Source organism: Pelmatolapia mariae, linkage group LG17, assembly GCF_036321145.2.
Source record: "Pelmatolapia mariae isolate MD_Pm_ZW linkage group LG17, Pm_UMD_F_2, whole genome shotgun sequence".
Classification (NCBI taxonomy): domain Eukaryota; kingdom Metazoa; phylum Chordata; class Actinopteri; order Cichliformes; family Cichlidae; genus Pelmatolapia; species Pelmatolapia mariae.
This window is the reverse complement of record NC_086242.1, coordinates 39,887,074-39,912,989: the sequence shown is the minus strand read 5'-3', so window position 1 is coordinate 39,912,989 and position 25,916 is coordinate 39,887,074. Positions and strand designations below refer to the sequence as shown.

Genomic DNA, 25,916 nt, shown 5'->3' with positions numbered 1-25,916 from the left:
GTGGCGCAAATATGCGTCATATGTCTCAATATGTCTGCATGGCTTCCTTCACTGAAACCGAGTCCGGTGCACATCCGTTGTAACCCCCCCCCCCCCCCCCCCCCGCCCCCCAACGGGAGGAACACAGGAGCGGCCCCCCTCTCGCATCCTAACGCAGCGCATACAGCATTACTCGCTCGTCTTATCTGCAGCACCAGTGTAACATTCGCTGTTATATCTTTATTGGTCGCGTGTTCCATGAAAATGGTTCTAATACATAGACGGTGCACAAGTGATCAATGTTGTGTGAACATTTTTGATCATATGAGCCAGAAGCAAACAGCCTCGGTAAACAAAGACAGTTCAAGGTATACTCGGTTACTATTGTTGTTGTTGTTGCATCTAAAAAGTCATTTTAGCACTGGACTGATTCATAAATTGAGCGGTGTGTGCACGCGCTTATCTTACGGAGCAGAGCCCCGCCCCCGCCCCAACAAGGTTTTTAAAAAATCAGACTTCACTGGTTTGACCGAAGTAACTGCATTCCAAGGTTCTTGAGAAGCATCTCTTTGAAAACAGCGTCTTTGACGGTGAGTTGAATAAACTCTGATGTTAAAACGCGCGCTTTTCTGTTCACAAGCTGCAGCACCTGATGGAGCTGATGTGTTAATGTGCGGTCATGCAGGGGGATGTATTCTATGTACCGCATTTGTTTCTAGTCTACCACTTACTCTAAAATTAACTAGACGAATAAAACTCTGGTATTCAGTCTGCTGCCAGTGTTAACATCTACACTCCACAAAGTGTTATTTGTACAGTTTTACAAATGTTTCGAAACATCCTTAAAGTGTGAATAAACAGATCCATCAAAACATTTATTCATTAAGAGCCGAGAATATTCTCTTGTTAATTATAATGAACTCACTTTAGCTTGATTGGCAGCTTGAATGTGTGGCTCTGGCTCTTCTGACTGGTGAACACAGAAAGTCATAGTTTAGTGCTGAACTTTGACTGGACCGCTGCAACACTTCTCTTCTCTGCAGCCATGTTATGTAGATGTTCTTATGTGCTTGGTATCATTGGCCCTCATTTAGAAACAATGTGCTATTTGAGTTATTTGTTGATGGGTTTTGTTGGGTTTTGAAAATTATTTGAGTTTTGGTCATTTTTTGTTTAATAATTTTAGAGCCTCTTTTCAGTTGCATTTATAAGTTTGTGTTTTGCACGGATTCCTTTTGGTCTCGGTTAAGTAGCTGTTACTTCCTGCATGTATTTAGCTTCAGTCCCTTTTTGGTCCTAGTTTAATTTCTGTCTTGTTTTTATCTTTTCTTATGTCCTATGTCCAGTTAATCTTGTTTACCGTTCACTTGTGTCTAACTATTTTTTTTATAGTAGCTGTTGTATTCTGTGTCTTGTATTAGGTTTCACACCTTTGGCTGTTTCTATCCTGTTTAAAGTAATCTAATTACCTTCTGTATATATTGTCTCAGTCAGTCTAGCATTACGTGGCTCTTTGGATTTTTGGACTTTGTAATTTCTCTTGATTAATCTGTATTAAATGCTTGTTTTGAGTTTGGCGTGTGTCCTGCATTTCCATTCACAAGATACTCGAACTATGAAACGGTGTGTAGACACAACAGTGTGCATGAAGCCACAGTTCCAAGATTTATCCATATTTGACCTGCTCATGTATTTACCATATTTACCTGCACATTTGTTCATGTGCTACAAACAAATGATAAACACTGTACAGTCACATTATAGACAACAGTGCATGTAGAGAAAACAAAATACTAAATAAAAAGGTCAAGGCTTCCATGCTCTTCATTTAAACTGTACTTGTTGAGGCTATCTCACAGTGTAGTGTCAGCAGCCATCACTCAGGTCTCTGTGAAAAGCACTCATGGCCAATTTATCATGTGTCATCACTTTAGCAAAGAACCTGAAACTTGTGGTTTATTTTTAGGCAATACTTTTAGGAAATACTGGTCATTATGCAAATACAGTATATTGTTTATTAAACTCAGAAACCCTGCAGTGTGCTGCACCTGAAGAAATCATTGAATGAGTGACAGAAACGTACTCGCTGTATCCAGACGAACTTTTTAAAGTTTGTTCCAGATCGGAGGCTCAAACTACAACAGCTTCATGGTCTCTTCTATCAATCACAAACATGTGATTGTCATATATGTTATGGGAGTGTGTCATAAAGATAACGGTGTAATAAGACCCAGTGTTTGTCTGCACATTGATGCAGTCATCTAAACGAGTATCAGAGACAGAGCTCACACTCTACGAGTAAACTGTTTACCACAAGTGACCTTTGACATTCGCTCCATATTGACTCTTGTTCAGGAACCGTTGATACCACATTTTAATACCTTAAGCATAATTTATTAATATCCAGTAATTTGGGGGAAGAATGTTATGGATATCTGAAATAACACAGATGCAGTTCCAACACAAATCTCAATCCTAATAAAGAAACACAATCTTTTTGTTAGTTTTTATGTATGAACATAAAGCTGACAACATGTAGCAAAGATAAAAAGCAGCACAAAGACATTTCAACGTTATCACCACAGTGGTTCCAGGGGGGAACGTGAAGAATTAGAGAGGCTACAAGTCTGACTGCTCATCTTTGAATTTTCTTCCTCCTGAAATGTTCAGACTGCCGGTGCTGTGGTCAGCATGCACACAGCGTCATCTTCACACAGAGTTTCTGTGTAGCTTTGCCTTAGTACACTGTGCAGCTGGATGTTTGCTGAAGCACATAAGTATAACTGACAAAACACGATCCTTATGTTCAGCCATATCAGCTCAACAGAGAAGAATCCTGAAACTTTCCATCACACGGTGCAGTTCAGGATTAAAACTATACCAGAGTTTTGGCAGGTGAGGTAACCTTATGGATGTAGTTGTGCAGTATGGGGAAAAGCAGGGCTTAGAGTTAAGGAACATAATCATGTGTTTGTTAAGCCAACAATCAGCTGATGCACGCTGCTTTTTTAGTATTCACTGTTATTTGTGGATCTAGTCAAAATGAATTCAGAGCTGTATAACAGATTTACAATCTACTACAGAATGTGAAGCTAGTAAAACAAAGCTAGGGTCTAACCTTACAATATAAAGTTCCTCGAGGCCTGTTTCTGTGACTTGGTGGTACATAAATAAAACTGAACTAAAAACTGATAAAGATGAGTGAATCTAATCAGCATCGTCACTTTCAATTTAGCCACAGCCTGCCCTGCAACAGTCCAACACAGTGCATCACTGTAAACTAAACAGCAATACTGCAAACTAGCTGGTTTAGCACTAAACTGCTTAGTACACATTTTCATGCAACCTTTTAATAGCATGATTTTGACAGTGTTAACTACTAGAAGACTAGAGGAAATATGAGTTATATTAATGGAAACAAAAACACACTCCCTACATGCCTTTTTTTCCCTTTGTATTGTTTTTATTTATTTTTTTCTGCTTTGCTTCTTTTTCTATTTTCTTTCTTCTTTTTTCTTCTTTTCTTCCTTTTGTATGGATATTTTAGTTGTTTAAATACAGAAAAAAGAAAAATGCATGTAGTGACAAATTGTTGAAGTTGATGGTATTGTACAGTGATTCCTAAATGTCAATAAAAAAGATAAAAAATAAAAAATAAAAAATAATAGCACAAAACCAGCTGAAGTATACTTCAGTTTTGTAGTTTTGCTTCACAAAAGCTTAATTCAGCAACAGATCATGTATATATGAAATACCTGATTTAAAAACAAATATAAATGATTATTAGGATGTGACAAATAAGGTTTAATGTTTACAAAACGTGACTTGCTGAGCAGTCTTATCTTTGAAAATGATATCTTCCTTTTCTGTCCTTTATTTCTTTCAGTCTCTGTCAGTGCGCCGCAGGGCAGCTGTGGCTACAATGTAGCTCGCCATCACCAGTGTGTGAATGTGTGTGTGAATGACTGAATGTAGTGTAAAGCGCTTTGGGGTCCACAGGGACTAAGTAAAGCGCTATACAAATACAGGCCATTTACCATTCTTATATCGTTCTTCATCTCTGGGTTGCCTGTGTGGAACTGTAGATAGTATTGTACTGCTAGCAGGCCCCTGTGTAACTGCAGGAGCAAATAGTTATCACGAAACAGCATTACAGGAAAAGGTGCAGTAGCATTATGCAAAACGTAGCACTATCTGCCGTCTAACACATTTTGGTAATTATAGACAAGAAGCAGAACTAGGTGATGAACTTGTTGTACATCAAGACTCTGTATATAACCACTCACGCCATATAGGGATAAAGACAAGTGTAGCAAAGGAGACAGAATCAAAGTGTAGCACCATGAAGGAAGGATTGATTGTTAAAGGAAGGAGGAGATGTTTTGATCAAAAGTGTGTATGAAGGGTACAGGAACACAGAGTACTAAATAACAGGAAAAGTAGGCACTGAATTAGAAATTTTGAAGAAATATAAATGTAAGAGATCAAGGGACTGTCCCCCAAATCTGCAGGAGGCTTTTAAATGTTTTATTTTTAAATTTTATTTAATCACAACAAAAGTCGCCTCAAGGCGCTTTATATTGTACAGTAGATCGTACAATAATAGATACAGAGAAAAACCCAACAATCATATGACCCCCTATGAGCAAGCACTTTGGCGACAGTGGGAAGGAAAAACTCCCTTTTAACAGGAAGAAACCTCCGGCAGAACCAGGCTCAGGGAGGGGCGGGGCCATCTGCTGTGATTGGTTGGGGTGAGAGAAGGAAGACAGGATAAAGACATGCTGTGTACAATATAAAGCACCTTGAGGCGACTTTTGTTGTGATTTGGCGCTATATAAATAAAATTGAATTGAATTGAATTGAATTGAGTGACGCTGAAAAATTTGTTCATGCTTTTATTACTTCCAGGCTGGACGACTGTAATTCATTATTATCAGGATGTCCTGAAAACGCCCTGAAAAGCCTTCAGTTAATCCAAAATGCTGCAGCAAGAGTCCTGACAGGGACTAGAAAGAGAGCAGATTTCTCCTGTATTGGCTTCCCTTCATTGGCTTCCTGTTAAATCCAGAATTCAAAATCCTGCTCCTCACATACAAGGTCTTAAATAATCAGGCCCCATCTTATCTTAATGACCTTGTAGTACCATATCACCCTATTAGAGCACTTCGCTCTCACACTGCAGGCTTACTTGTTGTTCCTAGAGTATTTAAAAGTAGAATGGGAGGCAGAGCCTTCAGTTTTCAGGCCCCTCTTCTGTGGAACCAGCTTCCAGTTTGGATTCAGGAGACAGACACTATCTCTACTTTTAAGATTAGGCTTCAAACTTTCCTTTTTGCTAAAGCATATAGTTAGGGCTGGACCAGGTGACCCTGTATATGATTGTTGGGTTTTTCTCTGTATGTATTATTGTAGGGTCTGCCTTACAATATAAAGCGCCCTGAGGCGACTGTTGTTGTGATTTGCTGTATAAATAAATTGAACTGAATTATTTCTGTTGACCTTGAACAACCATACTGTACACAAAACCAAATGAATCATATATTAAAGTGTTTTTTAGCTTCGCTCCCAAATTGGTTGAAATATGGGTTCATTTTGTGTTAAAGTTGTATTCCTATTGATAAGGAGAAATTTGAGTGTCCGTAGAAAAAGAAAGGGACTAATATTGGTGATAGAGAAAATTCTCAGTGCAGATAACTGAACTGATGTAGAGTATGAGATGTATTTGTTGAGCAATGTGCATAAAGAGATTTATAAATGTTTACATTCATTTGAAGAATTTAGACCTGAGCTCATACTGTAAACCAGACTTTTGTCCTCCATGTGTACATTGTTCTTTACCTTCTGAAATTATGCCAGTGCCATTAGCTATCTGATATAGTTTATGGGAGTGTGTCATAAAGATGTAGTTGCCATAAAGAAGCAGCTGAAGGTCAGGTAAAGGTTAACATTACCTTTGCCAAAGATGACTGAGAAACGAGGTCAGTTTGGACGACACCTTTGAAACTGTGAAAACATCGTCAGAGTTGATGCTCACAAACAAATATATAGTCAGTTAATAATAGCAACCAGAGTTCTTTATTTATTTTGTGTGTTTTCATGTTTTTTCACTTTCAAGATTTTTAAAATAATCATTTTCATTGATTTTACCCTAACGGGTGGATTAAAAATCCATCTCAATATTAATGTAGGTTAACTTGGTCCTCCAACAGCCTCACTGTACAAAAACTTGCAGACTACTCCACACTACTCCTACACATGATTACAGGTTTTGAGTCACTTTAGGAAAAGTAATCAAATCTGGGTGAATAATGACATTTGGGCTTTTTTACTTGTACTTAAATATCAAATTTGACCCCAACAGCACGTAAGGATTAATGCAACGTCCTTTTCAGTATCTGAAGTCTGTCATTTGAATCAAACCTATTGTAAGATTCTTTGTGCTAGCATCAAATACTGTGAGTTAAAACTCTTCTTTTTGATTTTTAACATTTAGGTGCAATGGCCTCTCAAATAGCAAAGTTGTTGTTGTCATTGGATGCTGAAGCAGTCGGCTCACTCAAAGAAGGAGTCAATTTCAAGAAAAGCCCAGAGGACGGCAAATGTTACATCATATTTAAGAGCAACAATGACTTTAAAGCATGCAAAAACCAGTGCAAGCATCAAGGGGGGCTGTTCGTCAAAGACGTTGAAGACCTGGATGCAATGTGAGAACAGGAACAGATTTCAGAGATTATCTACGGTCGACTTTTGATTATAGCTGACAGAACTGTTTGTTCCCTCAGGACTGTAAAATGCACCAAACACAACTGGAAATTGAACGTGTCAACAATGAAATATGTGAACCCGCCCGACAGCTTCTTGCAGGATGAGCTCGGTAAGTTCTGTCTGCACCGTGCCATTTCCTGTATATTGATATTCCACTTCCTGCAATGTGAGCTGTGGATCTGAAATCTAAATATGCAAACCACAAAGCTGCATTATGGGATGTGTGGATAGCTTGTAACTCTTGCCACAGTCGGCGCTAACAGTCAGAATAGCAACTACTTTCTGTGCTTTTTTAGTTTTAATGCTAAATTGGCAGAGGGCCCCTTCTAATAAATAATTTGACAATTTGTGCCAATAACTGTAATGGTGAAGCAATGTCAAACTAATTCGTTCCAACAGACATTTTCCATGCTGCACATGAGTGGAGTGTAAACTTGGTCATCTAATTTTCTTCTCTGCAGGGTCATTTTTCCCCTCAAAGAATAGTAAATATAACCAGTTGTATAATATAACCAGGGACAGCTCTCTTAGCCCTCTGGTTTTATGCCCAGCACTATGCATCTCAGCACTCAACAACATCGCTCTGTGACTGCACTTGTTCTGATTAATCTGTGTAAAAAGGTATCTCTCTTCCATTTACTTGCATTATCTAAGAGTGTGGTGGTTGAATACACACCCACCTGGACAATATATATATATATGTTTTAAATCCAAGGTTAAACATTAGCCAGCAGCTAGCAGTTATCGTTTTTGTGCAGGTTTCCAGGAATTCAACAGTGGCCATAAATTGCTGTAAAGTACAATAAACAGCCCGTTGGAGTTCAGGTTCATTTAAAAAAAAAAAGTAGATATCCCTCCGACAAATACTGTAACCAAGAAAATCAGTGCCAAATATATTAAATGAGGGCAAACAAGAGAAATACAGCAGAGGAAAATAATTTGATACAGTAAAATATGCACACAAACTAATGCAAAAAATACAGACAAGCAGTAATCAGGGGAAGTGGAAACATCAGGGGAACTAAGAGACAGTTATTCACGGGTTCACCTGCACTCCTGCTCTCTCACACAAACCTGCTTATGAATGTTTAAATATAATCAAAGTTTGGTTTGCTCGCAGTTTTCTTAAACTTGGTAAAAAGTGAATAATTGTTACTGACTCCAGTCTAAATCAAACAGTTCAGTTTCATCATTTATTGATAACAGAAATCTTCCTCTCAGGTTTGGAGTCTGTGTGTCAGCAGTGCTCTCTTCCTCACAGCACATACACTATCATCCAATCTGCCCATCATCATCATCACAGTATTAACCACCTGCAGTGCAGCTCTCTTCTCTGCATTCGATCTCATAAATCTCTCACAGAGGACCTGTTCTTAAACAGCTCCTTCTAATGTTATGTGCACACGGTACATTACAGCACAGCACATTTGTGTCATGGTTGGCTGTGTGGCAGGCAGGCAAGCAGGAGTGGTGGATCCAAAATGCAGGACTCAGACACGGAAGTACAACTTAATGCGCAGCTTTATTGCTGGGAAAAACCTCTTACTTAACTAAACTCACCAAAAGACAAACAAAAACCCTGGAGGACTAAAACACTGGAACTGAAATACTAAACAGGAGCTGGAGACTAAACACTGGAAACACGGAGGCAAAACACACAGCTAGTGGAGGGTTTGGGCTAATGAGACACGGGGAGCAAAGCTAGACACACTGACATGAGGCACAACCTTTCACAATAAAACAGGAAACAATTCACAAAGACGTAGACAAAGAAACACAAACTTTACGCAGGCAGAACTAAACCAGAATGAGCTAAAACCTGCTAAATAATCATCAACATCATACAATAGATCAAGAAAATACCCAAAAATACAAAATCAAACCAAAATGTGAGAACTGAAAATACTGGGTCAAACTGACCCAGAACCGTGACAGTTTGTCTGCTTTACTTATTTGTAGCACAGTGAACACACTGCTTACTGTCTTCTCTGTGTTGTTCTTCTGCAAGCACAAACGATCCAGTTTGAAGATAAAGCAGAATATAATTAATAATAATAATAAAACCCCTTTAAATGTGTTGTTTAATTGAATCATATAAAATAGTAACTTACATAAATGATGTAACTCAGTTATAAGAAACATGGAAAAGGTGCTATAGTGAAGCTTGTATTAAATACTACTACTACTTTGGGTAGTAGTATGAATAGCTCTATTTAATGCATCGAGGATAACATAATGATAATAATATAAATGCCATGTAAGGACAACACCTGAGCTTGTTGTTGCACTCGCAGAGGTCGAAGTGTTGGATGATGGGGGGCTGCAGTTGGTGGAGCTGAGCCCTGTTGACCCCTGGATGGCTGATCCTCGAGAGCCTCTGGAGCTCCAGGAAGGAGAAGTCAAAGTACGTGTTTTGATATTACGCTTTAGATAACAAATATTTAACCCCAGTTTTTCAGACAACACTGTGCATACTACTGTGCTACTCTTATGAAACTGTTTGGCAAAATTATCTAAAACTTGAATAATCTAAGTAATAATAACAATAATCTCAAATTTTCTCAATTGTGAATGAATGAAGAGTGAAAAGTGCATCAGCTGTCTCCAAAAATGACATTTTCTTTGACCTTCCTCTCAGGTGACTTACCTAACCCACGCCTGCATGGAGCTACAGCTTGGTGAGAGAAGGTTCATGTTCGACCCCTGGTTGAAGGGTCCTGCGTTTGCCAGAGGGTGGTGGCTTCTCCATGAGCCTCCAGCAGACGCTCTGGACAGGCTTTGTGGTGCAGGTCTCATCTACATCAGCCATATGCACTCAGACCACCTCAGGCAAGCTCTGCCAATGCTGTTAAATATACATACAAATAACAATTGCATATTACTGCTGATTTTATTTGAAGCAACTAAATGACTCAGAGAAAACACAGTACGGTATCTACAAACTGCTTCAGCTGTTCGGTTCATCTGGACTGCACAGTGTTTGATCCATGACCAAAAAAGGAAAAGAGCACACACTCTATACAGTCATGGCAAAGGGAGGGGAAACTGTTCTTAGATTAAAGGCTGTAAAAGGACTCCATCATATACAGGACACTGTAATAACAATTCAGGATGGAGAAATATATAATAAAACCAAGACCAGATTACTTTCTTTATGATGTTGTGATATGTAAAACCTTAGAAGTGACTGTGCACGTAAAGCAATATTATTAGCAAAGACAAATAAAATCATGCAAATAGTTCTATTGGTTATTTTGCAATGAAAACTATAGAATATAATTACAACTGTTACTGAGATTCAAAAATACATTTCCAGTTTATTCCACTTTGCAGGATGACAAACCCTTAACATTACAGGATTTGTATTCCTGTAATTGTTTGTAATTAACAACGAGCTCATTCTGTGAAGAGCAATATGAAGAAAGAGGAGTGGCTCACGACTCCACACAGTAACGTTAATGTCACTTCTGACTAGAAATGAAAAGAAACCAAAGCAGTTTTTGGAATATTAAATAAAATTGTTTCTTTCTGGTTAGAAACTTCAGAATCTACAAAGAGTACAATTTTTAGCCTTGGATACTTTTCATGTTGACACAGTGGCGTGCTGACGTGTTCTGGTTGCTTTGTAGTTATCCCACACTGAAGGTCTTGGCAGAAAGGAGGCCCGATGTCCCCATATATGTTGGTGACACATCCAGACCTGTGTTTTGGTTAGTAATGAAGTGGAGCTCAATCTTCCCCATAAATTACAGAGGAAATAACTTTGATCCAAAGTGAGTTTGTTATCCTGCTGTGACAGGTATTTGGAGCAAAGCCAAGTGAAGCTGACCAACATTAAAGTCATTCCCTTTGGTGTTTGGCAAAATGTAAGTCACACCTCTATCATTTGGTCAAGAGTATTTACAATAAACATGTTTGGAAAATGTTGCATTGTAAAATGATTCATTTCAATATTATATAGATAGTACATATTTGGGGGAAATATGATTATGAAGTAAAATGGCTCTTACTGTCTCACTCAGATTGATGAGCACCTGAGATTCATGATCCTGATGGATGGCGTACATCCTGAAATGGACACCTGCATCATTGTTGACTACAAAGGTGTCATTTTTAATAATATCAATACTGATGCTGTGAAAATAAGTCAGATTAGGATATAAAACTCAGTTTTTATTGCAGGTCACATGATCCTCAACACTGTGGACTGCACCAGACCAAACGGAGGCAGGCTACCACAAAATGTGGACGTGATGATGACTGACTTCGCTGGAGGAGCGTCTGGTTTCCCGATGACCTTCTATGGAGGGAAATACAGCGGTGAGCCTGAGCTAGGTTAGCTTAGTTAGCGTTTAGCTCCACCCGCACACAGCAGTGTCTAAGTTACAGTCTTTTGACAGACACATGAAGCTCTTTTAGCCACGCGGGAACTGACTTGTTTAACCGATATGTTGTGATCAACAGTGTCAAAGTGCACCAAACTGCTGAGATAAAGCAAATGTTGATGTGTTTCCAGATTCCTGGAAGGCAGAGTTTATCAAGAATGAGAGGAAGAAGCTGCTGAATTACAAAGCTACACTGGTGAAATCCCTGCAGCCCAGGATCTACTGCCCATTCGCTGGATACTTTGTGGAGGCTCATCCGTCAGACAGGTAGAGTTTGTAACGAGGTTTGCACAGCATCAGAGATGCATCAATAAAGAGCAAAAGGGTTGGAATGACTTTTATGTTCCCTGACAGGAAGAATCCTCACAACAAAGTTAGCTGATCTGATGCAGATAGACCCCAAGGTCAAAGCTGATGTGTAGTTCATCTAGGCAAGTTAATATTTAAAGAACAACTACGTCCAATAACTGATAAAACAGAGTCTATATCTGGGATCCTCTTTGTATCTAGTGCCTATTTATCTGTAGCTCTGTTTCAGATGTGTACGAGCTGCAGTTTATCTCTACAACCACGACTCCACCTTCATGAGCTGCTCCTATTGCACTGAATTGTGTTTATAACTGACAGTAGTTCAGTTTATCATTAGTTTAAAATGTTCTAGCAGGTGTTTTATTGTTTTAGCATTCTTCCAGTCTCCTGTTGCCACTGCTCCAACATTTTTGAAACGTGTTGTTAGCATAAAACATTTAAACTAAAGTGGGGTTTTTTCTCTCTCTTTGAGATTCTAGTATTATTTACATCATACACAGCATCCCAACTTTTCTGCAAACAGGGTTGTACGACACAGTCGTGGCCCAAACTTTGGACAGTGACAGGACTGCTAATGACTGTTAAGTTACAGATGTAGCATTTAAATGGAAACATGAACCTAACCTGTTCTTTATGTGTCCTTTTACTTTCTGTCTGTTTGTACTGTGTGTTGGGTGTAGATACATAAAAGATACTAATATCAAAAACAGTGCAGAGGACCTCAGTGCACTCATTAATAAGCTGGCACCAGCAATCAAGACTTGGACACCGCAGCCAGGTGCTGTGCTGGACCTCGGCCTCGCTCTGAGAGGCCCCACCAGCAGGTTCGAACAGCTCACATGTTTATCTGTGTAGAAGAATAGAATAGAACAATCCTTTGATTGTCCCACAAGGGGAAATTTGGGTGTAACAGCAGCAAGAAAGACACAAATACAAACAAACAGGACACAAGACACAGAACAGAAACATACACAGTTTTTACATATTTACATCAAGGACAATGGTTACCAAAAACAGAGTACTGTACCGTTATTACATTAAATAAAATTAAATACAGATAAGAGGCAAACTCAGGTTGTGAATCGGTTGATAAAATAGTGCCAAGTTACAGCGCTGATGTAAACATCTATGTTTGTTGGGAGCAGTTCTGATTGTACAGTCTGACAGCTGCAGGGAGGAAGGACCTGCGGAAACGCTCCTTCATGCATCTAGGATGCAGCAGTCTGCCACTGAAGGAGCTCTGCAGCAACATTTACATGCATGGGGTGGGAGACTCTGTCCATCAGAGATGTTATTTTGGCCAGAGTCCTTCTGTCTCCCACCACCTGCACTGGGTCCAGGGTGCATCCCAGAACAGAGCCGGCCTTCCTGATGAGTTTATCCAACCTCTTCCTCTCAGCTGCTGATAAACTGCTGCTCCAACATACAACACTGTAAAAAATGACAGATGCCACCACAGAGTCATAGAAGGTCTTTAAAAGTGCTCCCTGTACTCCAAATGACCTCAGCCGCCTCAGCAGGTAGAGTCTGCTCTGACCCTTCCTGTAAAGAGCATCAGTGTTGTGGCTCCAGTCCAGTTTGGAGCCAGGTGAACACCCAGGTACCTATAAGAGTCCACTATCTCAATGTCCACTCCCTGGATGTTCACCGGTGTCAGTGTGGTGGGTCTGCGTCTCCAGAAGTCCACCACCAACTCCTTGGTTTTCCCGGCGTTGATCAGCAGGTGGTTCTGCTGACACCAGTCAACAAAGTCCAGAGTCCACTGTCTGTACTCTGAGTCGTCCTCACCTGTGATGAGGCCGACTATGGCAGAGTCATCAGAGAACTTCTGTAGGTGGCAGCGTGGGGAGTTAATGGAGAAGTCTGCAGTGTAGAGGGTGAAGAGGAACGGTGCCAGCACAGTTCCCTGTGGGGCCCCCGTACTGCAGACCAGCGTGTCAGAGACACAGCCCTGTGACCTCACACACTGTAGGCGTTCTGAAAGGAGGTAGATGATGGCGTCCTCCACCCCGATGCTGGGCTGGTAAGCAAACTGCAGCGGATCCAATGAAGACCTCACCAGGTGGCGCAGATGGTTTAGAACCAACCTCTCGAGGGTCTTCATCAGATGCGATGTCAGGGCTACCGGCCTGTAGCTGCTGAGGTCCTTGGGATGGGAGGTCTTTGGTACCGGTACCACACAGGAGGTCTTCCACAGCTGTGGTACTTTCCCCAGTGACAGGCTCAGGTTGAACAGATAACCTAGGATGCCACACAGTTCATCTGCACAGCATCTCAGGAGTCTGGAGCTGATGCCATCTGGACCTGCAGCCTTCTGCACCTTGATCTTGCAAAGCTCGTTCCTCACTTGAAGTGCTGAGATGGAGAGAGGGGATTTTGGGGGAGGGGGGTGTAAGTTGGAGTTCACAGAAGCCGGGGGTGGGTGTGATGGCTGGGAGCTGGGAGGTGTGAAGCTGAGAGGTGTGAAGTCCTGAGATAAAAGACAGGCAGTCCCTGAAGATGAAGGAGATTGCAGCAGGGGGGACGATGCTGTGGGAGGGGTGGGTGGTTGATCAAACCTATTAAAATATTTATTTAGGTCATTCACCCACCCCAAGTCTCCTGCAGCCCGGGGGGTTGGTTTTTGTCCTGAGATTGTCTTCAGGCTGTTCCAAACCCCTCTGATGTTGTCCTGTTGCAGCTGCTCTTCCATCTTCCTCCTGTAGTTTTCCTTTCCTTGCCTTATCTTCCATTTCAGCTTCTTCTGAACAACTCTCAGCTCCTGTTTGTCTCCAGATCTCAAGACTCTCTTCTTCTCCCTGAGGAGAGCCTTAATTTCAGGATTTATCCATGGCTTGTTGTTAGAAAAACACCATACCTTTTTGATGGGTACAGTGTTGTCCACACAGAAGTTCATGTAATCCGTAATGCAGTCTGTGATGCTGTTGAGGTCATCCTCCAGGGGGCTGCAGAGGTTGTCCCACACAGTAGAACTAAAACAGTCCCTCAGGGCCTCTTCAGTCTCTGCCGACCATTTCCTAACTGTGCATTTCACTACTGGTTCTCTGTGTACTAGAGGTTTATACCAGGGGTCCCCAATCCCAGTCCACGAGGGCCGGTGTCCCTGCAGGTTTTAGATGTGTCCTTGATCCATCACAGATGATTTAAATGGATAAATTACCTTCTCAACATGTCCTGAAGTTCTCCAGAGGCCTGGTAATAAACTAATCATGTGATTCAGGTGTGTTGACCCAGGGTGAGATCTAAAACCTGCAGGGACACCGGCCCTCGTGGACTGGGATTGGGGACCCCTGGTTTATACACAGGCTGGAAATGAACCAGATTGTGATCTGAGCCCCCCAGGGGAGGGCGAGGTGATGAGCTGTATGCCTCCTTGGTGTTAGCATGCAATAGGTCCAATGTTTTATTGTCTGTGGTGTGGGAGGTGATGTACTGGGTGAAGGTGGGGAGAGTGGAGGACAGGGAGATGTGATTAAAGTCACCAGAGATCAGGAAAAGGGCCTGAGGGTGCTGTGTTTGGAGTCTGCTGGTTACAGTGTGCAGGACCTCACAGGCTGCTGCAGCGTTAGCAGAGGGCGGGACATACACAGCTATCACAATGACATGCGTAAACTCTCGCGGTAGATAGTACGGTCTCATACTAACCGCTAGCAGCTGAATGTCCTTACAGCATAGCGTCTCTTTGATAGATAAATGCCCAGAGTTACACCATCTATCGTTCACAAACACAGCCAGACCCCCTCCTCTCTTCTTACCGCTCTCCGTTGTTCTGTCGGCCCGGATCAGATGAAAACCATCCATGTTTACGTGTGAGTCCGGAGTTAGCGCGGTTAGCCACGACTCTGTGAAGCACATCAAGCTGCACTCCCTGTAGCTCCTCTGATGTCGGGTTAGAGCCGCCAGTTCATCCACTTTTTTTTTTTTTTTTTTTTTTTTTTTTTTTTTCAAAGTCAAAGTCAACTTTATTTGTCAATTCTGCCATATGTACAGGACATACAGAGAATAGAAATTCCGTTACTCTCAAACCCTAGAAGAAGTAGCAATGAACATTTAAATATAAGAGAGAGATTAAAAATGCAAGTAAAATAATTAAAAAGTAAAATTTGAATAAATACAGTACAAGCTATACAATATACAATATACAATATACAATATTCAGGTAACGGTAACGGTAGATGACATTCAGTGTAGACCAGGCAGGGTAGTGCAAATAGGCAAATAGTGCAAATGGAGATTTGGTAATGTACGGTAGGAGGTAGTGTAACAGAACAAAGTCTTATGAGGTAATGGCAGTCCAATGCTCCACAGGTGGCTAATAACTGGTGCAGGCCAGTGAGTGAGTCAGAGAGTGTGTGTGTGTGTGTGTGTGTGTGTGACAGAGTTCAGTGAGACCGTGGAGGAGAGAGGGGAGAGGGGGCAGAATCGGGAGGGAGTTAAGCTTCCTGACAGCCTGATGGATGAAGCTGTCCTTCAGTCTGCTGGTCTTGGCTTGGAGACTCCTCAGTCGCCTCCCTGACGGCAGCAGCTTGAAGAAGCTTTGCATTGGGTGCGTGGGATCAGCCGCTATGCAAAGGGCTTTTTTAGTGAGACGGGTGCTGTAAATGTCCTGGAGGGAGGGGAGAGAGACACCAATGATCCTCTCTGCAGCTCTCACTATGCGTTGGAGGGTTCTGTGACAGGACGCATTGCAGGCTCCAAACCACACAGTGATGCAGCTCGACAGGATGCTCTCTATGGTGCCTCTGTAGAAAGTGTACATGATGGGGGCTGGTGCTCCTGCTCTTCTTAGTTTGCGGAGAAAGAAGAGACGCTGCTGTGATTTCTTGGCCAGTGCTGTGGTGTTGTGCGTCCAGGAGAGATCCTCTGTGATGTGCACACCCAAGAACTTAGTGCTGCTCACTCTCTCCACAGACGCTCCGTCAATGGTCAGAGGAGCATGTTGGGTGTGCATTCTCCTGAAGTCCACAACAATCTCCTTCGTCTTCTCCACATTCAGAGAGAGATTGTTGTCAACACACCACGTGGCCAGGCGTCTCACCTCACTTCTGTAGTCGGTCTCATCCCTGTTGCTAATGAGACCCACCACCGTTGTGTCGTCCGCAAACTTGATGAAGAGGTTGGAGCTGTATGATGGAGTGCAGTCATGGGTCAGCAGAGTGAAGAGGAGGGGGCTCAGCACACATCCCTGCGGGGCCCCCGTGTTTAAAATGATGGTGCTGGATGTATTACTGCCGACCCGTACTGCTTGAGGTCTTCCGGTGAGGAAATCCAACAGCCAGTTGCACAGAGAGGTGTTAAGCCCCAACTGGACCAGTTTTTGAGTGAGCTGTTGGGGGATTATAGTGTTGAATGCTGAACTGAAATCAATGAACAGCATTCGAACATATGAGTCTTTTTTGTCCAGGTGTGTGAGTGCTGAGTGGAGAGCAGTGGAGATAGCATCATCGGTTGAGCGGTTGGGCCGATACGCAAACTGGAAGGGATCCAGGGAGGGGGGCAGGACAGTCTTGATGTGTTGCATGACTAGTCGTTCGAAGCACTTCATCAGGATGGGAGTGAGTGCAACCGGACGGTAGTCATTAAAGCAGGAGGGAGATGACTTTTTTGGAACTGGAATGATTGTGGTGGCTTTAAAACATGTGGGGACGACAGCCTGGATAAGTGATATATTGAAGATGTCTGTGAAGACATCAGTGAGTTCCACCGCACAGTCTCTCAGTACACGACCAGGAATGTTGTCAGGACCCGGAGCTTTACGTGCATTGATCCTGCTGAGGGATCTCCTCACGCTGTCCGGGGACAGAGTCAACACCTGGTCGCCAGGAGGGGGTGGGGTCTTCTGTGCAGTGGTGCTGTTTTGGACTTCAAAGCGAGCAAAGAAAGTGTTCAGCTCGTTCAGCAGGGGGGTAGTGCTATCACAGGTCTGTGGTGGGGGCTTGTAATCTGTGATGGTCTGAATGCCCCGCCACAGGCTCCGTGAGTCTCTGCTGTCTTTGAAGTGATGAGATATTTTCCTGGAGTACTGTCTCTTAGCCTCTCTGATGCCACGGGAAAGGTTGGCCCTAGCTGTCCTCAGGCTCGCCTCGTCTCCTTCTCTGAAGGCAACATTCCGAGCTTTCAGCAGCCTGTAGACCTCTCCTGTCATCCATGGTTTTTGATTTGCCCGGACAGTTATGGTTTTTGTGACTGTTACATCCTCAATACACTTGTTGATGTAGGCAGTAACAGTCTCTGCGTACTCCTGGAGGTCAGTGGTGTTGTTATAGGTGGCAGCCTGCTTAAACATGTTCCAGTCTGTAATGGTAAAACAGTCCTGTAAAGCCTCTGAAGACCCTTCTGGCCACACTTGTATCTGCTTACGAACCGGTTTGGAGACTTTAACGAGCGGTCTGTAGGCAGGCATTAGCATGACAGTGATATGGTCTGAGGCGCCGAGGTGGGGGAGGGGAAAAGCTTTGTAAGCTCCTCTCCGGGTGGTGTAAACAAAGTCCAGTGTGTTATTTCCCCTTGTTGGAAAGTCTATGTGTTGTTGTATTTTTGGAAACACGCACTTTAAGTCTGCATGATTGAAATCCCCAGCCAGGATGAGAAAAGCATCAGGATGGGCTGTCTGCTGCTCACTGATGTGCTGGTACAGTTCATTCAGTGCCTCGTTCCTGTTGTTAACATTGGAGGAGGGAGGGATGTACACAGCGCACAGTAGAATGGCTGTATATTCCCTCGGTAGATAGAATGGCCGGCACTTAATAACCATAAACTCCAGCACTGGTGAGCAGTGTTTGCAGACCACAACAGCATCGCGACACCAGGCATCATTGATGTAAACACAAAGTCCTCCCCCGCGGGTCTTACCTCCCGCGACGATGACTCTGTCAGCACGGTAGCATGTTAGCTGGTCGAGCTGAATGGCATGGTCCGGGACACTGTCGCTGAGCCATGTTTCCGTGAACACAAAAACACAGCAGTCCTTTACATTCCTATGAGATGAACGTAGCAGTCGGATGTCGTCCAGTTTATTTTCTAGCGAGCGTACGTTGGCCAGAACGATAGAGGGGACGGCGGGTTTGTGTGGGCTAGCCGCTAGCCTAGCTCGGATGCCACCGCGCTTACCCCTCTTCTGCTTCCTCTCACACCGCTTGAGGCGCTTCCATTGTGGGCGAAGTGCAGGAGTGGGGGTCGGTGATTGAGTAGGCCTTCGGAGCAGACCCAGATCTTTCAGCTCCTCAGTGTCCACAGAGTTTAACTTAAAAAGTTTGTTTCTGCCGATGTCGAGAAGAAATGTTCGGGCATATCTTCGCTTGCACACAGATAGATGCGACGAAGACTTACAAAGACACTGCAACTTACAGGACGAAAAACACAAAAAACACAAAAAAGTAGTTTGTTTGGGAGAGAGAGAAGCCGCTGCGTGTGCACGCGCCGCCATCTTTGAGGAGAGATCTCACGTTCCCCATAATATAATAACAGATGGAATCACTGGCCGGTACCTCCTAACCTTACTGCGATGCCTGATCCCTGCCCGAGTGCCGCGTCACTTCCTCCTCACCTCGCGGGGGATGTTGGCTCGCTCGGCGGTAGGCAGGGCAGCGGAGGCTCCGAGGACTAACAGCTGATCCCTGCTGTAAACAATGGGAGGTCGGACCTCCACGCACTCTCCGGACACAGATGCCGTAAAAAATGTGATCAAAAAACACGATTGTCCATAATATTCTGAGCTCCATTGTGGAGTAGTACAGTCCACAATAAAAAAAACAAGAACAAGAAACACAATAACAACAAAAAAAGAGAATAAAGGACTCGGTCAGGTCGGAGCTGCTGATACTGGCTGCCAGCTCGGAGCAGCGCCAGAAGTTTTCCATTCTTTGTTTTCCATTCTTTGTCACTGTGGGAAAGAAAGAGACTCTTATTCCATCTGTCTAATACAACTACATAGACCATAGACATTTAAACACTAATGTCAGTAACTAAAAGGCCAGTGAATAAACAGGTCATTTTGTTTCTGAGAGTCTGATGAGAAAAAAAAAAGTCTCACTGTCCAAACACTCACAGTCTGCACTGCAAATGTAAAATTCAAAAGCTTTGGACAGTAGCTTCAGCCTGTCTTTTTCGACTTTATATATTTCTTATATGTATGCAGTAGCTGTGTGTGACTTTTATTCTTACTAACCGAGTTACAACAAGCTACAGCTACTCAATTATCTCATGTCAGTCAGAAAATCAGATCTGACTGCATGTCCATGTTATCTGCTGACATCATGTTATTACTTTGTTTCAACTGTTATCATCAGTAGAAACAGCACAAGACAACTTGTAAAAAACTAAAATGATCATATAAATAACACCCAGGTGCTAAATGAAATACTTTCTTTACAACTGTCTTTGCTATGACCACCCATAGTGAGGCCATCATCAATCCACCAGCCAGTGCAAAACTCTACAAGGACAGCTGGGAGTTCGACCTGTATGTGAACGAGCTGGACAGTGCCATCAAGTCGGACATATTTAAACATCAAAGCTGGATCCAGGTTTATTACACGTGGGCTGGCTTTCAAAACTACAACCTTGTTGTGCGGGTAAATGTTCTGGACAGTTCTTCTGCAGAGCTGTTTGACTCTTTTTTTGTCATGAACTGTCCTGCAGTCAACATCTGACCTTTATCTGCATTTACTTTTTTTTCTACCTAAAAGCATTTCTCTGCTTACTGCTTCCAAAAACGAAATAAAACACATGAGCCTGCAATAAAGGACTGTAAAAATATCTACTTTGTCCATTTTTATATGGTTGGGGGAGAAAGCATTAAGAAAAAACAAAATAAAAACTATTGCGCGTCTTGACCCTGAGATTAGACCGGCAACCCACTCAGGATGTGCCCTGCCTCCTGCCCCGTGAAAGCCAACATGAACTGGAAAATCAGATGGATGAGTGGATGTTCAATAAGGAGAGATCATTAGAAGGAACTGAGCATGATTCGTCAATGTACAGAATTCAATTAAGATATTTTGCCGTTGTAGTCTGAAGGCCCATCGCAGCAGAACATAATCCCAGCAGTGACAGGGATTAGGGCAGGACCACCATGGGAGTCTGGGTGGAGATGAAGGTGGAGGTTTGGATAGAGCTTGAGTAATATGGGAGAGGCGGAGATGGGGAGGAGGTGGGTTGCATGAAGACGTCTGCAAGGGAAAAGAACAGATGAGAATTAAAGTGTGCGGAGTGGAGGATGATTGGCCTGAAAAAAGATGATTGGACTAGACCAGTGATGTCACAATCAGCTTGACTGTGAAAGTGATGTGAAGCTGAGATTAGCCCCCAAAAACCTGGGAAGCAGACAGATGTGTGACTAAAGATCTTCCGTACTGAACTTATCCAACAAGCCAAGCAGTGAGCAATGTGATTATGAATGAAATGGGTTTTTTCATGCACATAGTAGTGATGTGTGCATCATTTTACTTTCCGTTAACCTTGTAAAGCACAAAATCCAATGGAAAAATGTAGAAGTTCAACAAAAATCAAAAGAACTGAGATGTTTTCAGACTAAGCTTTCTTCTTTGATGAACATACCTTGGGTTTCCTTTTTGGGGTTTTCGTCCCTTATTTTACTTGTACTTTTTTGTACTTGTAACTATGCTATGATAGAGACGTGTTCAGTGTTTTAAAGCAATAAATAGTTGTTTTTTTTTTTTACATCTGAGCAGAAATTTTATTTTTATATGTTTTTTAATAATTCTTTTCCTTCATGCTACAGCAGCCTCTGTAGTAACTTACCAGAAGCTGGTAATACATGTGCAGGTAACATCCTGCAATGATGAAATTTAAAAAACAAACAACTAGCTCTATGCTCTGATTCCTCATCACCTCTTCGCTTCCTTCTAGCTGTTAATGATCTCCTTGGCTCACTCTTTTTTCTGTTGCATTGCTGTCTTACTCAGAATGTGTCTCTGTGTAGGTCATTGAAACAGATGACAAGTTTGAATGCCTCACTGATGGTTATGACTATCTGGTGGACTTTCTGGATCTATCGTTCCCCACAAAGAGACCTGACAGAGAGCACGCCTACTTGGAGGTGAGTCACTAAACAAACAGACAGCAGCATAACAGGATGTGAATAATAGTGATTTCCTCATGACTCCCAGCGTATCACGAGGAGATAATCACATCTGCCATCTAACATCTGGAACTCGTGGAAAAAATCCTGTTCTGCCTGGATACTTTATTTACATGCAGTTACGCTCATGCTTCTTGGTTTCATCTTAGATTAAAAACAGGATTGGAGTGATGAGGTACGTGGTGCTGCATGGCTGTCTGTGGGATGACCTGTACATCGGCTTTCAGAACCGCATCAGCCGAGACCCAGACATCTACCACCACAAGTACAGACATTTAATCTCACATGTTTGAGCATTCTTTGTCATGCTGTAAATTGTTCGAATAACTATGCTGCATTTTCAGTGCTTTAGAGCTAAACTTGAAGACTATCATTGATAAATATCTATACGCACATTTAGTTACACATTAACATATCTGATTATACACAAATATCAAAATACACAGTACAATTTATTTAGCAAAATATAATTTTGATGTATTTTAATTTATGTAGGAGGAGCACTCAGACACGTGTCTGTTTTTACAGCATGTATGTTGCCATGTTTATTTGGCTATTTTGTTAAGAATATTCTTTGCCATTTTCAAGCCTAATAACTCTTAGCTTAGCTATCACAACCATGTAATGCTGGAAATGGAAAATCCTTGATGCTGCTCTCTTTTGACTAACTTTATAATTACCTGCATGTGATGTATTTAGGGTACGTGTCAGTTACAGCTAAAGAACAGTAACTTAGGCTACATCCACATGGACACTGTACTAGTACACTGTGAATGTATGAACTTTAATCACCTTGTGTTGGCCTGTAGGTTCTGGAAGCACTTCCAAGCAGAGCTGCCACTTTGCAAGCCAGACTGGGAACAGTTTCAAAAACAGGTCTTCAACATCCATACCTCTCAGTGATACAGGGATGGGAAATAACTGTGCCCTGTCGTGAATTGATTCTGGTTTGATTCTGGATTTGTAAAGATCCAGTTACTGATTTCCTGGTTTGATGTAACGTATTAACTATGCAGTTCCAATTGGGCCTAGGTCACCGCTTTACATTAATGAGATAGCAAAGTAATCAATCAGACAGCTGTCAGGTAAGGAACTCAGCTCAGGCTCATCAGTCTTTAATAGACAAAACACTGATTTTGCACATTTAATCATCTTTCAGATCAGGAAAACTGTTTACAATCAGTTTCTATGAAGTATAAATCTATTCTTTTACCTTAACAATGTTATGTAATTGATGGTAATAGACAAGACATCTATTTTGTTATTAATGTGCGTACTCACCTGAACAACAAAACATGCTGATTCAATAACTTCTGAAAAACAGGAAACACATGAGTTGCATGAATACAAGACACAAGGATGGCTACCAATCTATGGCGTTATTTTCGTGCCACTATTCTGAGCGCACATAAAAACATTTTTGCAAGTGTTGCATTTTGAGGAGAAATTTATTAAGCTCAATAAGCTGTTGTTGGAATTTATTTAATATTAATTTCTAGTATCAGCTGATGTTTGCTGGAGCCACAGCTGTAAAAGCTGCTGGTCATGATGTCGGTTTGGATATGTGGTGAGAGGGAAACATGAAGATGAAACCAGGAGATGTAAACTGTATAGAAATCATACATATATACCAACAAGACAGTGTACATGACTGTCACAGCATTAGTCTTCATTCAAAGGCTTTATGGTTTTTCCTATAATACCTGGTGGGCCGGTCTCAATGCACGGGCCGATTTTTTGTCCCAGTCCAGCCCTGGCTGATCAGGTGGTCAAGGCGTGGACTCCCAGCACATCGTTTTCAAACCCCCCACCCCCCGGTCTTTCGCTACTTGGGTTAAACATGATATATAAGTCACTTAGATAACTTCTAAATGTTAATGTTTGGTTTATTTCAGTGTTTGATTTGTTCCTGAGTAAACTGCTTTGGCTGACATTAAAGTTCAACTTCATAACTGGACTGTTTTATTAATACTGAAATCTTACTTGGAGAGCTGTCAGTATACTTTGAATTTCACCCATCATATCCCCTGATGTTCTTATTTAAACAGCTGACTCTGAATTAAATGTAACATAAAAAAATATTTAAATTCAGAAGGAAACATTTTCATAATATGACGGGTGAAATTCAAAATAGACTGACAGCTCTCCAAGTAAGACTTCATAACTGGACCGTTTTATTTAATACTGAAGCTGAACTTTAACTAACAAACAAACAAACAAATGAAAAATCACCATCGGTATGCCCGATGGCCAGTCCAGCTATGCGGTCAGCTGGTGGGTAACAGGCATCTCCGAAAACGTTAGAGCACTTTTGCAAATATGTGATGTCTTGATAAATCAAGCCGATATTTGAAGTTCACACAGCACCATTCTCGCATGAAAATATCTTAAAAGTTTATTTTGTGACCCAGAAAGAGTAATATTTCAAACTCCGCTACTCAGCGTTCCTCTGCCATTTTTGGACAAAATGCATTCTGGGATATTGCATTTCGTCTTTTCGAGCTGATTGGAGACCAAAACAGCCAATCAGATTTTTTTTGCATCCACGTCTGTGATTGGCTGGTTTTGTGGCACAAATATAACGGTGTAGAGAAAGAGTTGAGCACGCACGGGCAGGAATGTTGAGAGCGCGAGCAACACGTTGAGAGCGAGCGCAAATGCAAAAATGGAGCGAGAGGGGCTGTTTTTTGCACGCAGCGATGCATTTTGGTCACTCAAATTTAGCTTTTCTTCGCTCAAAATAAATTTCTCCTCAAAATGCAACACTTACACCTGCAATTTCTTTTTGCATGTGCTCAGAATAGTGGCACAAAAATAACTCCATACCAATCAAATATTTTGTTTTAATCTGTACAAAAATAAACAAAAAAAACCCCAATAACTAGTGTAAACTGTATTTACTTCGATGGATGAAATCAGTTTCCCATATATTTGACCTTATCATTATTATTATTATTGTGAAATGAACATGAATGTAAACGTGATTAAATTATTAATTGTGGCTTTGTTTGTTAAACATGCTAAGTACGACTGTCAAGCTGTAAAACTGAAACAAATCTTTTCATTAAGTTTACATCGACTGTGGATTTGTCACTCTGGGGAAAAAACGCTGATGTGAACAAACCAGTAAAACAGTTGATTTTTTTGAGGAATCACTGATTAATCTTGAATGTAATGATTGGCTCACATATGAATAGTATAAAAACAATAAATTTGGACTGTGACCCCAGCAAAGAACTATACTGTAGTATAGATGCATTTAGATGCATACTGTGTTTTGGACACAATATAAGCACCCAGTCAGTTTTTAGGTCACATTAGTGTCCCTGCATCATCAGAACAAGTTTCAGTTTTTGTTGTCTAACATTGTAATGAAATATTTACCACTGGTTTGTCTCATGAAATTAGTCTTTCCTTAACACAAGTCCTATTTATTGATGAATAACTATACCGTTGAGGGTACATTTAAACCTGCTATCCTTTTGATCTGTAGATAATTTGCTAGAATATAACGTTAGAAGAAGATGTCAAATAAGCTATGGTATTATTACTACTATTACTACAATTATTTGGCTTGATTTGGCTCAATTCTCAGAGCAGGAAAGTTATTCTCACCACTCTTCATGCAGTTCCAAAACAGGGCGTTTTTCATAACACAGACTCACCTGAGCAAAAGATTGTCAAAGCATGAATTGTAAGTCACTCACTGCAACTCTGGGATGAATGAATAAAAACTTTTCCCAGGCTTTAAAGGTGGAGTCATCAGAATGTTTTTTTCACTCAAAACTTTACTGACTTTGGAGAGTTGTGCAAAACTGAAATGTGAAGTTTTTAAAACTTTATAAAAAAAGAAAATCAAAAACTACATGAAACCATGTATCAGAAAACAGATACAATCTGAGAACTTCAACTAGAGTATATTCTAGTAAGGTCACGCTACATACATTCAGCAGCCACTTTATTAGGTACACCTGTTCCACTGCTAGTCACAGTAATCAAAACATCCAATCAGCCTTTCACATCAGCAGCAGCTCAAAGCATTTAGGCATGTCGACGTGGTCAAGATGAAGCCTGATGAAATTCAAACGAAGCATCAGAATTAGGGAGAAAGATGACTGAACATGGCATGGTTGTTGAGCTGGAGTCTTTCAAACACTGATGATGATTTTGCAGCACAACCATCTCCAGGGTATGCTGCAGATGGTTTGAAAGGAGAAAATATCCAGTGAGCAACACTTCTCTGGATAAAAATATCTTGTTAATATCAGAGGAGAAAGCTAGACTGATATAAAGGCAATAGTAACTCATTTATGCTATGCAGAAGAGCTCTCTGAAAGCACGGACTTTGAAGCAGATAGGCTACACTAACAGAA

The 25,916-nt window shown here is 41.6% G+C and overlaps 1 protein-coding gene across 1 annotated transcript; it reads left to right on the top strand.

Moving 5' to 3' along the window:
- The first annotated feature begins 6,480 nt into the window (after positions 1 to 6,480).
- Positions 6,481 to 22,446, top strand: LOC134646736 (cytidine monophosphate-N-acetylneuraminic acid hydroxylase-like). Its single transcript, XM_063500590.1, has 14 exons — positions 6,481 to 6,686; positions 6,765 to 6,856; positions 9,042 to 9,151; positions 9,386 to 9,576; positions 10,377 to 10,457; positions 10,547 to 10,613; positions 10,770 to 10,851; positions 10,930 to 11,067; positions 11,264 to 11,399; positions 12,122 to 12,265; positions 19,840 to 20,014; positions 21,385 to 21,501; positions 21,693 to 21,808; positions 22,353 to 22,446. The coding sequence occupies exons 1-14, from the start codon at positions 6,481 to 6,483 to the stop codon at positions 22,444 to 22,446; spliced, it is 1,749 nt and encodes a 582-aa protein (XP_063356660.1).
- Positions 22,447 to 25,916: the final 3,470 nt, after the last annotated feature.

Excerpts from the sequence above, each read along its gene's own strand:
- LOC134646736 (XM_063500590.1), top strand. The coding sequence starts at position 6,481 with ATGGCCTCTCAAATAGCAAAGTTGTTGTTGTCATTGGATGCTGAAGCA. Across the intron at positions 10,852-10,929 it reads CATCATTGTTGACTACAAAG|GTCACATGATCCTCAACACT; the intron begins GTGTCATTTTTA and ends TTTTTATTGCAG. Across the intron at positions 11,068-11,263 it reads CTATGGAGGGAAATACAGCG|ATTCCTGGAAGGCAGAGTTT; the intron begins GTGAGCCTGAGC and ends ATGTGTTTCCAG.